This window comes from Diplotaxodon limnothrissa, linkage group LG5 (assembly GCF_057381915.1).
Source record: "Diplotaxodon limnothrissa isolate DT_005_m linkage group LG5, D_limnothrissa_male_GT1.1, whole genome shotgun sequence".
Lineage (NCBI taxonomy): Eukaryota > Metazoa > Chordata > Actinopteri > Cichliformes > Cichlidae > Diplotaxodon > Diplotaxodon limnothrissa.
Window position 1 is genome coordinate 23979770 of NC_140600.1, and position 14828 is coordinate 23994597.

At 40.2% G+C, this 14828-nt stretch overlaps 1 protein-coding gene across 2 annotated transcripts in view; it reads right to left on the reverse strand.

Moving 5' to 3' along the window:
- kcnab2a (potassium voltage-gated channel subfamily A regulatory beta subunit 2a) overlaps window positions 1–14828 on the reverse strand; it is a 53571-nt gene that overhangs the window by 14875 nt on the left and 23868 nt on the right. For both annotated transcript variants that reach the window (XM_085354304.1, XM_085354305.1), the window contains exons 2-8: window positions 9732–9775; window positions 9475–9512; window positions 9155–9234; window positions 4531–4575; window positions 3930–3974; window positions 3610–3653; window positions 1870–1956 (exon numbers count right to left, since the gene is read on the reverse strand). In XM_085354304.1, coding sequence (XP_085210430.1) covers window positions 1870–1956; window positions 3610–3653; window positions 3930–3974; window positions 4531–4575; window positions 9155–9234; window positions 9475–9512; window positions 9732–9775 — 383 coding nt within the window. The remainder of the gene's footprint in view (window positions 1–1869; window positions 1957–3609; window positions 3654–3929; window positions 3975–4530; window positions 4576–9154; window positions 9235–9474; window positions 9513–9731; window positions 9776–14828) is intronic.

A 14828-nucleotide genomic window follows, 5' to 3' on the forward strand; every position in this document is an offset into this window, starting at 1 on the left:
TCAGTACCGGTACTAGTTTTATTTTGTTGTATTTATCCGCGACACCTAAAGGCCGGTCTGTGAAAATATTGTCGGGCATAAACCGGTCCGTGGCGCAAAAAAGGTTGGGGACCGCTGGAGTAGTAGGTGAAAGCAGTTATTTTTATGTATTTATTTGATGTTACATAGGTAGGCGAGTGACAAACTATTATTGCTTTTAAATAGGGCTTTTCGATATAATGATATATATAAGATGACGATATGAAAACGTCTATCGTTTCATATTATGCTATCGTTTGTTTTGTGGTGTTGCAAAATAAACTGTTTACGTCAATAAACTGTTTACGTCAATATTTTTCATCGTTTTGATGGTCACTGTAGAATTTCTTAAAGTTCTCTCTTTCTCTTATATTTAATATAACCACACTATGGACGGACAAACGACTGTTCTTATGCGTTGTCGTTAGCAACAACGACAGTCGTGTGCCTCCGCTGTCCGCTTGTTTATTTTCCACATAAACCTTTCAAAATAAAGCTGAAGATCCTGTTGAGATTTTTCAAAATCAACTGAATCACGTGAAATAGTATGCTGAGTGTTTACAGATGAGAAGCTAAAAAGAGCCGTCAGGTGCTAAAAAATAAACCTTAGAAAAAGTTTTTCCCCCGCAGCACGCCGTGTAATAAATGGTCACAAAGAAAATTGCGGCTGTTTCAACTTATGTAACACTCGACTCCAGAGTAGATGGTGCTACCAGCATGTTGAGATGTTTATTGCTGCCTCTCCTGTTTGAGGTGGTGGTGGGTTTTTTTTTTTTTTTTTTTCCTTAAGGTGGCCTGAATGGGTTGGTCATGTTTCAACGGCAGTTCTGATGAAAGATGCTTATCCCAAATGGTGTGTGGAGCCAGGTGGCATGAAGATAATCATCTGTAGTGTTTCATGTGCAGTGTGTGTAACACGTGTGAGAAATTAAATCACAGAGCTCCAACTCAGGCTTGTGTGTGTGCTGTTGAGCAATATCTTGCGTTATCTGACTGTAATTTCCGTCTTTTTATCGATCTAAGTGATAACTTGTTTGGTTCGCCTGCAGACCAAATATAAAAAATGTCAGATAGCGATCGAAGCGTCCCAGACAAGAGAAGGAACACGCATATAATAAGACGGGCCCTATCACCCATCAATAATCCATCACACTGATGCACTGTTTCTCATAAAAGAGTCGAATAGACCAAGCCTCTCATCTTGGGAGTGTGTGCTTGTCTTAAGGGGTTTACTGTGTTTACTCTGACAGTAGCTGTTCACTTCCTCTTCACCCTGTTTACCCCTTCAGCTACTGCCAGCATAAAATACACCAGATGGCTTTACCACTACAGATTGGAAGACGCATAATTCAAAACTGCCCATTTGAACTGTGTGCAATCTCTAAAGGGCAGAGGGGCGTAAGAATTGCCTCAACCTTTACATTAAACAACACCAGCTACTTCTGCTCAACAAGATCCTGAAGTATTCTGGAAGAGCCAGCTTGAGTGAAGTAGCAAACTGAAGGCAGAGAGATGGCCCCTGACCGGACTACAACCCGAAGAGGAACTATAACACGGGAGCAGATGGATACTGTGTGACCAGCTGAGCCCCCACACAGTTAGCACTCTGCCATTTAAAGGTCTTCAGCATCCGCATCCATCCTCATTCTGAGTGTGGAGGTGGAAGCACCAGGACAACAGGCAGCATTTAAAAATAGATGTTTCAGTTACAAGAGATTTGTATATCAGAGTCTTCACGTTGCAGTCGTCATAGAGACAGAAAGAATGCCTTTTCTCTAAGCACAGTATGACAACAAGTGATAAAAAGGTGATAAATAGGCAGAAAAAGGGTAGAGACAATAGAATTGCTACCTTCCATTGGTGTATTAGGGTCCGGTCTGTTCGCGAAAACCACATCCACGTAGTCTAACTGCAGTCTTTCTAAAGAGGCTTTTAAACCTGGAAAATAGGAACCACAGTTGAGCAGCAATGGTACTGTGACTGCAAATATCAAAGTGTATAGAAAAGTAGTGCAGAGGATTATCAAACTGCATACTTTAAATTAGAGCTGGGCGATATGAGATTTTTTCATATCACGATATGTTTTTTTCATTTCAGGCGATAACGATATCTATCACGATATAAGCCAAATAACTATATTTGTAAGATTTAAATGTGCCGTTGCTCACAAGTAAAATGTGAAATAATCAGCAGCTTGTTTTTAAATATTTATTTCCCATAATAAGTTCAACAGGGTAGATGTACTTAAGGAACATGAGACTTTTTCAGATAAATAAAGGCAAATATTGCAAACTACACAAAAGACAGCCGCTAAAGCGTTTAAGTTTCAAAATAGAACAAACGAAACAGACTAAATTGTCAATTCCACTTAGAAACAAAGTATTAATTCTAAAAATAAATCTTAGTTTGTTTTACAGAAGAACAGACAAAACTGACTAACTTTTGTCAGTATCAAATAAACTGAGAACTAAAAGAAAATTCTCAATCTCTCCTTGTTGTATAGCTTAGCTTTTCAAACAGTTTTAACAGTTACTTTAGTCTGACAAAAGCCGAATGACGAATTAGCGCTTCCAGTCAGAGACTGAGGCTACGTCCACACGTACACGGGTATTTTTGAAAACGGAGATTTTCCGTTTTCGTTTTAAAAAAATAATCCCGTCCACACATAAAGGCAGAAATGAAGGAAAACGCTGCTATGAACATGCCAAAGCAGCAGGTGGAGCGAGATTCCTAACCGTGCAGAAATGTTGGCCAATCAGAAGTCTAGAAGCCTCGGTGGGAAAAAGTAAACAAAGCTGGGGCATAGAAGCAGAACCGAGTCGTATGTGTGGACGGACAGTAACTGTGTGTATATGTAAGCATTTAAACACTGCAGAGAGTAGAATTAACAGTATTGTAGAAATTCATTTCACCGAAACAATAACGTGGCGCACAGTGTGACGCATGCACCAGTTTATTGTATTTCCAGACTTGCTTTCGGCACAATTTACAGTGCACGCTACTCTGTTTTTTGTCAGACTTGAAATAGCCGAAATACCTTCAAACTACGGAACTTCTATGGCTCTTCCGTTCGACAATCTCTCCGGCATTGGAACCATCATCTGTTTTCTCTTCGGTCACGCTCGGTTGATTTTTCTAGTCGGCACACTCATTTCCTCCATTACGCGCTGGCTCCATTACCCGCTGGCTGCTTCCCAAACAAACACACGTGCGGCTTGGCACTTGTGCTGTACGTAACAAGTCACGCGACGTGACGCTGCGGCTGTGATTGGTTCGGCTCTGCGCTACTGAATTTGGATCGGCTGACCTTTTTTTTTTTTTTTTTTTAAGAGAACAAGAGCGGCGAGGTCTATCGCGATAGCTTAATTTCTCTATCGAGTAAAAGTTATATCGCGATACATATCGTTATCGTTCTATCGCCCAGCTCTACTTTAAATGGGTTACTGACTGTAGCCAAAACTTTTCCAATAACTCCAGGGGAGGCGTTAGTTTTTAAAATGAAGCTTTGATTCCCTTGACCCAAAGCTATTAATTAATTTTGTTGTTGAAGTGTCAACATTTAATCCAATAATACGCAGCACTGCTACTTACCTTCTATAATGTGTTTTCGGGATAAACCTCTTTCAGTTTCCGCTCTATATGAAAACAAATACAAAAGAAATGAGAGTGTGTTTGACACCATTATTTAAAATGTGACTGGTACGGCTCCTGGACGGTAACATAATATCATTTTATCCTTTATGAAATATGAGCGATGTTTCCAGCTTTATTGAAAGCACCTGACAACAGATCAGTTTGGATGACACATGATCCCATTACCAGGAGCATCAGGATCAAACAAGTCGAGAAAAATTACACGCGAGGGTAGTTTTTCCATTTGGGCAAACAGCAGAGTTAAGGATGAAACTTACTTTCCACCCCAGAAGATCTTTGTTGTTATCACCAAACTCGAACGTCTGGAGAAAGAAAAAAAAAAAAAAAAAGTAAGCAAACATCTGTTACAACATCTGCCAAGCAAACATGCTGAACTACATCAAAAAAAGCACTGGAGTTGCTTATGCACATGCACAAACTATAATCTTTAGGTCATTCATGCGTTTCTACCTTATTCTATCAGCATCACTCTCGCACACATCCTACAATAACGGTGTCTGTGCCAGAACGCAAACAATGCCAGTGAATGAGTGCTGCGAGCACATAAACCTGATCTGATATAACCTGAGCTATACAAATACCCATACAGGACCGACAAAGTAGAAGACAAGCCACTAGAAGTTCATCCATTATTTATCATCTTTGAGGAGGAGACACTGGAGTGTGGCAAGGCTGCCCACATTAATCTTTCATCTCCCCACCTTACTGTTCCGGTTTACAACACACAAGCCTCCCAATATGTGCAGAGGAACGAGATGATACAAGATTAGGCCAGATGGCTGGGAAGGAAATAAAAAAAAATAAAAAAAATAAAATAAAAAAATACAAAATGCAATTAAAGTGTGCCTCATATCATACCTCCATCCTTTTTTCTTTATGATGTTTCCGAGCACCACCTCTGCCCTATGAAACAGATGGAAAGAGAGCATGATTAAAAAAAACATTAAAAAATAATAGATAGTCTTGAAATGATATGAGCACTTATATCCGACTGTCTCAAGATTTAATTATTTAATTGATTAACGCAGTCCAATTCTTCGCCCGGTCCCAGCTGTGCTGTCGAGCCACCACCAAGTCACTCATTAGCAGCCACAGGGGTGCTAATGAGTGACATTACGTTCAACACGGGGCTCATTAGGGCTGGGCAGAAACCTGTCAGCAGGATGTCTCTCCAGCTCCCTCTGACAAATAATGAGACACCTCCTTGTGACACAGTTTCACATAAAATCCAACTGGCTGTAGAGGTAGAAAAAGCGTCATGCCAGCTAAGATTTGTTTACGTTTGCCGATGAGTACAGCTAGCACCTCTAATTGACACAGTTTTCAAATATTACGGCAAGTATCCGATTTGTGCACAAATTCAAGGACCACAATTTACCCACAGCACAGCACATTACAGCTCCTGTCAGTGTGACAGTCTGAACAGTTTCAGTAATGTGCAAAAGTTTAAGGTATCAGAATACTTTATTAATCCCCGAGGAAACTGTGTGGGTTACAGTTGCTCCAAGACAGTAACAGTAACAGACTAAACTATTTAAATAGTGCAATATGTTTCAGATATTACAAATTTAAGAAATGGAACTAATATCTACAAATAGCTCAATTATAAATATCAAGAATATTACAGAGGTGGTTATAAATATCAAGAATATCAAGAAGTTTAGGAGTTTTAGATTTGCACAGATCACACAGCAGACTGATCATCCACGCATTTTAAATCGCAGTGAGAGTCACAATGGCATACCCACAACCCCCCAAAAAAGACAAGAGGCCACAAATGGTAAATTCCTAACCTAAATATTTCAATACAAGATTACTTGGCAGAAAATAATAAGCTGGCTCTAATTATGTGGAAGTATTAAGGACAGCTGATACCAACGAGAATGGCACAACCATGTTTGTATAAAGTCGAATAATGTGCAAGTTGTTTTTTTTTTTTAAAGAATAATTTTGAAACCTTTTCATGTTTATACATTACTTGAATATCCTGGTATTTCTGTATGAAACATAAATGGGGAAACTACCTATATTTTTGAGTGGAAGAACACTTTTGTAAATCTGGAATTACTTTTAAATTTGTTTGAACTTTCAAGAATAATAGCAACAACAATTAAGTACAAAGTTGGCAGGATCAGTTGTCAGGTTAGCCCATTATCCTTAGGCCTCTGAAAAAGGGAAACAATGTATAAAATCATCAGCAATTCCAATTAATGTACAATTTTCTGTTAAATCTCTTAAATTACAGCTAGAAATCTGCACTTCAGTTACAAATAAATCATTCATATTTATGTATTTTTTAAAATCATAACTATATTGATACACCAATGATTGATAACCATGGGTTATTATGTATCATAACGCAAAAAAAAAATTAGATTATAAGCACATAATAAACTTTGTAGTGCTGTACCCTTTTTCCTTTTTTCCCCTGCATCCTAATATTCGACAGCTATGACCAGTCCTGCTCATGTGTACCACTTGCTACTATATGTATGCAAAGCATGGATGTATGAATGATTAAAGGCTACGTTCACACTGCAGGTCTTAACGCTCAATTCCGATTTTTTGATCAAATCCGATTTTTTTGTCTGCTTGTTCACACTACAAATAAAATGTGACAGCAAACTAGTGTGAACCCTCAAAGCAGCCCGCATGCGCAAAAGAAGACATCACACACAACGCGCTCTGTTTAGACCCAGACCAAACAATATTGTTTGACTGATGGCCCTTAATGTAAAGACTTTGGCTTTGATGCGCTTTCGCCTGCAGTGTGAATGTAGCCTTACTTTAATATTCAGGGGCCATTTGTTTGTTTGCTTCGCTTTTGTCTCTGTTTCAATTGAATATTAAATCCTGCATAACATTTTTGTACCATTTATCTCCACCTTTTGTTTGCCATTTATTAAAAGATAAATTAAATTAAATATTCAACCTCCCCACTCGTGTGTTTGTGCCTCTGTACATTCTGCTGATCCAAACAGCAGCTGCCCAAGTACAGTAGACACTGCATTATTACTCCGAGTGATTTCAGCCTCTGCCAGCTGGACTCACATCTTTTTTAAACAACGAGCAATGAACACTCCCCTGAGAGCAATGATATGTGTGTGTGTGTGTGTGTGTGTGTGTGTGTGTGTGTGTGTGTGTGTGTGTTTTTCTGGCTCTTAGTATTGCCCCTTTGAAATGTGAGTAATTTGAGTGACCAAACATAAGGTTCACTGAGCCTCGAGCAGGTTGCCTTTCTTCATCCACCCATTAATTAAAGCTTTGCTTTATTTCAATGCTGAGTTGCTTTCTGACTTAGGGCAGGAAGCAATGATGTAATGCGGCACTACTCATGGATTCTTTATATTTTATTACTTTCACATTCTTCAGGGCTTATGCCACCTGTTTTTCACCATGTCACACATTTAATATTGATCTCCAGCAAAATGCCTCTGAGCCTGAGAGAAAACAAAGACTAAAATTCTGTTCTGCCAATTACTGCCATACTTTGAAAAGCTTTCGTGCCATGTGTGCTTGCTGATAAGAGCAGCTACATGGGTTAAGCACAACACATTTGTTTGTGCAAAGAGACATATTTGTTTATATTTCTCAGAAACAGTAGCTCATGTATTCGGATGGATATGCTAATCAAGCATCACAATCAATATTTGAATATTCTTGTGCGTTCAGTGTTTTGTTCCGTGACCAATTTTTTAGTTGAGGGCTAAGCTACAACAAACAGCCTACAAATCTAATTTATTTATCTGTCCAAGCTCACCACACAGAATCGACTTCACAGCAGCTGACTGTGCAGCCACCAACACCACCACTTCACATCCTCCAAGCCCGACTGATAGAAAGAATCCTAAGCCACAACAGAGGACTTCACATGAAAGCTTTTTCCATTATGATGCGCAAACTGTGTGATTTGTTCGACTCCTTCTCGTGTGTTTGTGTGTAATATAAGCTCCTTGGTGCTGCTTTGCAGTGGAAGCTGTCAGGATTAACACCTGTGCAACACATTTCGAGCTGTGTGACGTGCTGTCACAAACACTTGCACGTGCCAGGCTTGTCCTTTCTGTTCAAGTGTGGTTCTGGTTTATGGCAGCACGATGATCAAAGCCAGAGTTGGTTTTGCTTCTGTGTCAAAGATCAACCTCTCTCATGAATAAATCAACAAGACTGCTGAAAACTCCCCAAAACATTAACATCGTGGTGTGATGACGTGCATCAGACCACAGCTGCTGAGGCATTAGATGCGAAACGAGGACAACCACTGAGACCTACAGCTTGTTTCTCCTCTTTTGTTATCTTTTGATTTCCCTTTCTGAGACACGGGGACTCTGATGCATCTCCCCAAACATAATGGAAAAAATAGAATAATCTCAGGAGGATTTAAACAGGAGACTTGCTCCCGTTAATAAGAGACACTATTTGCAAAGGATAATCCCTTAGATTATTTCACAGCACCCAGGCTACTACAAAACCAGACTAATCCATACTGGAATTTAAACATCCACTACATCCAGCAATAAAGCAACATGCTTTCTGAGGTTAAAGTATCATCACTGCCCATCCCCTAAATTTATGCCACGAATACCCGAACCCTGACAAATGGCACTTTTCGTTGTGAAAAGCAGGCCAGGCAGACATTAATTTCTTCTCCTCCTTTAATAATAGCCAAGAAAATGAGGAGTTGATTCATCGAGATAAACATACTGTGGAGCTTACCCAGAGGCTGAATGCCATTAAACTATTGTTTGAGAAGAGGGTAAAATGAGACGACATAATTATTAGCATCAGTTAAACCTCAAACCATGTGAAAATAAACGATGGAAATAAAACATTTATGCATTTCCATCGTCATATATTCATTTAATAAAGGTTAGTTTGTTTAGAATGCACTTTGTCACAAAACAGCTCTAGCGTGTCCGCTGTAAAAAACAAAAAACAATTAAGATACACGTGGAAAATATACGTAAAGAGAGATGAATCCTGTAACACCAAAAGAAAATTCATCCACCCTGGGACTGTTGCAGAACGTCTCCAAGCCTCTGCATATGATGTCGATGTTAAATTGTAATGTTGTGATTGTCATGTCTTTTCTGTCTTTTATTTAAATGAACTTATATAAAAAGAAGGTCACCCAGAGAACCCCTCCTCAGACGACTGTCCAGATTTTAAGTTTTAAAGAAATTCTGCTTTACAGTTTTTATGTATTCTAGGAGACAAACAATTCAGTGCTCTCAGGAAATGTGAGATGGATATTTGGCATATTGGTAAGTTACCATAAGTAAAGACAACATGCTGGCACCTTGACTCTGTATTACATCACTTCTAAATGTGGAATATTTGTGCACCACTATAGCTCAAACACCTGACTGGAGTCTGCAAGTACATAACCTCTGCTTGCCTTCATAATCAATCACACATTAGCAGTTTGGTAATGTTTGCTGCTACCACTCACTCCTAAGTGACTCGCCACACAGGATATACTCACTTGCCAGCAGCGTAGACCTCCGCTGTGTCAAACAGATTGATGCCATTTTCATAGGCCAGAGTCATCAGCTGCTCTGCCATCTGTTGAGAGAACAGGGGAGAAGGAACAGAGAGGGGAAATGATGGGGTGAGACCACTGATGTGAGGTGTTAGTAAATTTTAATTATGAAGCTGGCTTCACAGGACTAGAGTCTGCCTGTTGACTCTGTCAGAAAAGTAAAAATAGGCTTCTTGAGCAACCTAGGATATCTCAGATCATATGGAGGGTTTCCATTCCAAAGCTTTGATGGATAGAAGCTGACAAAATGCATCTGCTCTCACCTCATCTGTTATCTGTCCACCAAACGTCACCCATGTTCCTAAAGGGAATGACAGAGAAGTGGGGTCAGAGAATTAGTACACAAACATGCAAGTAGAATAAGAACCTTTTTGTTCTTTCTGACATACTTAAACTCAATTTTTTCACACTCTGTTTAATAACACTTTCTCTCTGTATAGAGAACAGGTTTTATATTGGCCTCCCCGGTCTGTCATACTGAGTCTACAGCACGCACAAACAGTTTGTCTTGTGATCTTACCTAATCCAAGGCAGGATACCCGCAAGCCCGACTTCCCGAGGTTTCTGTCAAAACAGAGGAAAATACATTAAAACTAATGCCGCACTGAGGTGGCAGTGATTTATGATCTTTTGTCCTCAGGCGGTGGCTGTGACCAGCACAGTCTTTCAGGAATGACTGTTTGAAAAACAAAATAAACAAAAAACCCTATCGAGCTTCACTAGAGTTCTCTCATCTTTAGGTTGTTGCTGCAGTGGAGTGACAGAAGCTGGAAAGAACAAGACTTTGTATGGATCTGTAACTTGCCCGAATGAATGTGAGAGTGAATGAATAGTGGTATTGTAAAGCGCTTTGAGGGGTCCCGAAAAGCGCTATATAAATGCAATCCATTATTATTATTATAACATAGTGCAGCACTGACACATGTTGAGGGGATGGCTAACGAAGCACATCAACGTATGAGCTGACAATGAGAAGGTGGGGGGGGGGAATCAGAGACAGGAAGTGAGTATTAAGCAGTCCCACCATGACATCCACTGAAATTTCTCACAGCACACCAGGATCCCTCAGCCGCCATCTGACTAAAATCCCCTGCAGCAATGCGGAAGCTTGACTACACACAACAACTTGCTCCTAAAGCTGGCGTCTCTGAGCCAATCACAGTCCAGACAGACCCCTCTGCTTGACAATCACAGCTTTGGTTAGGTCTTTAGCTTGTGCAAGCTTTTGCTTGTGCAAGCTTTTAAAGTTTTCTAATATGCCTGTGGTTCCTCAGTATCATAACAGATTTGTTATGAGCACTGTTATATAATCATTTCACAAGGAAATCAAACCATCTCTTCTGGTCTGCAAAAGCCTGACGACTACAATATTTTATTACTTCAGAGTTTTCTGATCTAAGACATTAAAAATACAAAACCAAACGTGCTGCTTCTGGTCAAACACCTTCACGAGATAATCTGGCAGTGTAAAAAAGATAAAAGAAATGTGGCAGAGATGATGTAACGTGTGCAGGAGTCAACGTAAGTATGTGGGAGGCTATCTAATATATTTTTATAAGACTGGCTGTATAGAAGAGCTGAAATGAAAAAGGGGTAGAGAGGGAGACAAAGGTGTGCATGTGTGTAGATGTGCGTTTTATATGGCTGCTTGTAACAAGTGGGACTGTGCATGCATGTGAGTGGGTGTTCTGTGAAGCACTGATAAAATTGCTGCAGTAACTAACAACACACTTTCTTCAATGTGTTCTTAACACCAAGTTCAGAAACAGAGACTAAAGCTGCTGAAACCTCATTGTTATCGTACATTATCTAAGTCAGTTACTGTACACTTGTTTAGCACATAAACAAAAACAAAACAATTAAGCTTAAGGATTTACCTTTCATGCTCACTACCATCCAACAATATTGGCTCGACTTCTGGGTCAGTAAACCAACATAGATGCTCATGGAGTCTATTTATTTCTATTCTTTGGTTTCTGAGAAAAGCTCAATTTTCTAAGCCATCAAATGTTTGGGTGAGCTCAAACAACACTGAAAATTCAGTTTGTGTATTTTGCCGTTTGTGTTCCACTTGTTTCTACGAAGAGCCTCATTAAAATGATCCGTTTGGGTCAGTGAAGTCTGGCAGTCGTGTTACACTGTAAATCAGAGAGCAAGATGACATCACATATAGGAGCCTCCTGCTTTATAAACAAACAAAGTTTGTCATGAGGGAGAAGAGAGCGTGATCTAATGAGTCCATGTGTCCTAACGCTGCATCGCAGTACAAGTCTACTGTGGCAAACCACTGGAGCCCATCAACAATTAACTGCCTCTTAATTGCATGAGTAAAACTGCCCCTCGGGACGCTGTTGTGCGGCATCACAGAGATAACCAACACCAAGAGCAGTTTCCTGACTGAAACTGTCAGTGGAGCATGTTTGCTCCAGAGTATTTAATGATTTTAGAGTTCACAACTATATTAAGAAAATGAGATGCAAAGTAAACATTTCCATCAGGTGCATTAAAGCGTATTACAAAGCAAAGTTTTCTGTCTTAACTGTCACATGAGCACGCTAAAACATGAATACTGCACAGTGGATGTGAATGTACAAAAAGAGAGGAGTAAAAGAATAACCGTTCCATCATTGTCATTGTTAGGATGTACCTTTGTCAGCACACTGTTCTCTTCAATATTTTACTGGAGTGGCCTTGAATACTGCATTGTGCATTTCGGCAACAATCCTCCACCAGGGCCTGCAGGTACGCAGGAGTCAAGTTCCTGCTGAGCCTCAGCATACATGAACCGCAGCAGTGAAGTCATCCATCTCACAGCCTCCTCAATAATGAGGGAGACAGGTACAGTACAGGACAGTAACAACACTGTAGCCACACGGACAAAGCCAGAAAGGACCCACCGAATCGGACAGATGTGAAGTATGCGCAAAGCCCAAGTGGAAAGGGGAAGGTTTTTCACTGTGTCACACTTTGTGTGATTAAACAGGGCCTGGAGTCTGTTTAGAGTTTGTTTACACACGTGTTACACAACACATTAGCGTGATACAAAACCTGGATGAGAATGTTAATCACTGCAGATATTTTTCCTTTCAATTTATAGGTTAATTTTAAGTCAGAGAGATCTCCTGGACCACCCCTGACTCTTTTTGTTGTGTATTAATTATTTAAATAGTAATTTGCAGATTACTGACTCACTATGCAGCAACACAACAAAAATATAGCTGAAAAAAACCATCTTCAATCACAAAACAAGCAGCAGACACTATGGCTTCCAATAGCACCATCTTATTTTGTGTGTTCATTGCATGAATTAAATAAATAAAAAGATAATTATCTGTCACGTTACTGTAGCTTTGCTTGTCAAAAGGAGTCACACATTTTCTATCTGCCAAGGCTTAAATGGGTAACTTCCCATAAATAACACAGTCCCATCTAATAATTTCCCTGAACACAAGTTTTCTAGAGGTCCCACTGGGGCAATTAATACAATTTTATACATCAATATTATTTAACATGTTATGCAGTGGCATCTATCAGCTTAAGAATTAAGCTGACACTACAGACAGAGATGTCCTGCGATACAGAGCAGGGCACGCAACCCTTAGGCCTTTTAAAGTCAGATTTGATAACATCATATCAGCCATATACACTGATGAAACAAAACATTAAGTCCACCCCCTGCCTATTTGTCCTTTGTATGTAGTAAAACATCTCCTGGCTCTGCAGAAGCCTCTAAAGGTGCCCTGTGTTATCCGGCAACCAAGATGCAGATGCAGACCCAAGTCCTGTAAGTTGTGCTTTGTAAATGCCACAGATTTGATTTGTTCCAGCACATCCTGCAACACTGTGGTGCCGGTTTATGGGTTATCCTGCTCAGACTAAGACTAAGTCCTGTACTGTTTCGCCTTCATGAGATACAGAATATTACAAAACATACTATGAAAAAAAGCTGTACTCTTACCAAATAATACATCTGCTCACACTGCTCACCACTGTTAGAGCTGATCTAAGGTGGGAAAATTACATAACAAAATCAAAGGGAAAACTTGGGTGAGCAAAAAGTAGAGCTGGTGGCATCCAATATCAGAAATTAATCTCAGCAGAATCTCCAGATTCAACGCACAACGATTTCTCACACAGCTATGATGCTACAGGGAGTGCAGAATTATTAGGCAAATGAGTATTTTGTCCACATCATCCTCTTCATGCATGTTGTCTTACTCCAAGCTGTATAGGCTCGAAAGCCTACTACCAATTAAGCATATTAGGTGATGTGCATCCCTGTAATGAGAAGGGGTGTGGTCTAATGACATCAACACCCTATATCAGGTGTGCATAATTATTAGGCAACGTCCTTTCCTTTGGCAAAATGGGTCAAAAGAAGGACTTGACAGGCTCAGAAAAGTCAAAAATATGCAGCAGTCTCAAAATTGCAAAGCTTCTGAAGCGTGATCATCGAACAATCAAGCATTTCATTCAAAATAGTCAACAGGGTCGCAAGAAGCGTGTGGAAAAACCAAGGCGCAAAATAACTGCCCATGAACTGAGAAAAGTCAAGCGTGCAGCTGCCAAGATGCCACTTGCCACCAGTTTGGCCATATTTCAGAGCTGCAACATCACTGGAGTGCCCAAAAGCACAAGGTGTGCAATACTCAGAGACATGGCCAAGGTAAGAAAGGCTGAAAGACGACCACCACTGAACAAGACACACAAGCTGAAGCGTCAAGACTGGGCCAAGAAATATCTCAAGACTGGTTTTTCTAAGGTTTTATGGACTGATGAAATGAGAGTGAGTCTTGATGGGCCAGATGGATGGGCCCGTGGCTGGATTGGTAAAGGGCAGAGAGCTCCAGTCCGACTCAGACGCCAGCAAGGTGGAGGTGGAGTACTGGTTTGGGCTGGTATCATCAAAGATGAGCTTGTGGGGCCTTTTCGGGTTGAGGATGGAGTCAAGCTCAACTCCCAGTCCTACTGCCAGTTTCTGGAAGACACCTTCTTCAAGCAGTGGTACAGGAAGAAGTCTGCATCCTTCAAGAAAAACATGATTTTCATGCAGGACAATGCTCCATCACACGCGTCCAAGTACTCCACAGCGTGGCTGGCAAGAAAGGGTATAAAAGAAGAAAAACTAATGACATGGCCTCCTTGTTCACCTGATCTGAACCCCATTGAGAACCTGTGGTCCATCATCAAATGTGAGATTTACAAGGAGGGAAAACAGTACACCTCTCTGAACAGTGTCTGGGAGGCTGTGGTTGCTGCTGCACGCAATGTTGATGGTGAACAGATCAAAACACTGACAGAATCCATGGATGGCAGGCTTTTGAGTGTCCTTGCAAAGAAAGGTGGCTATATTGGTCGCTGATTTGTTTTTGTTTTGTTTTTGAATGTCAGAAATGTATATTTGTGAATGTGGAGATGTTATATTGGTTTCACTGGTAAAAATAAATGATTGAAATGGGTATATATTTGTTTTTTGTTAAGTTGCCTAATAATTATGCACAGTAATAGTCACCTGCACACACAGATATCCCCCTAAAATAGCTAAAACTAAAAACAAACTAAAAACTACTTCCAAAAACATTCAGCTTTGATATTAATGAGTTTTTTGGGTTCATTG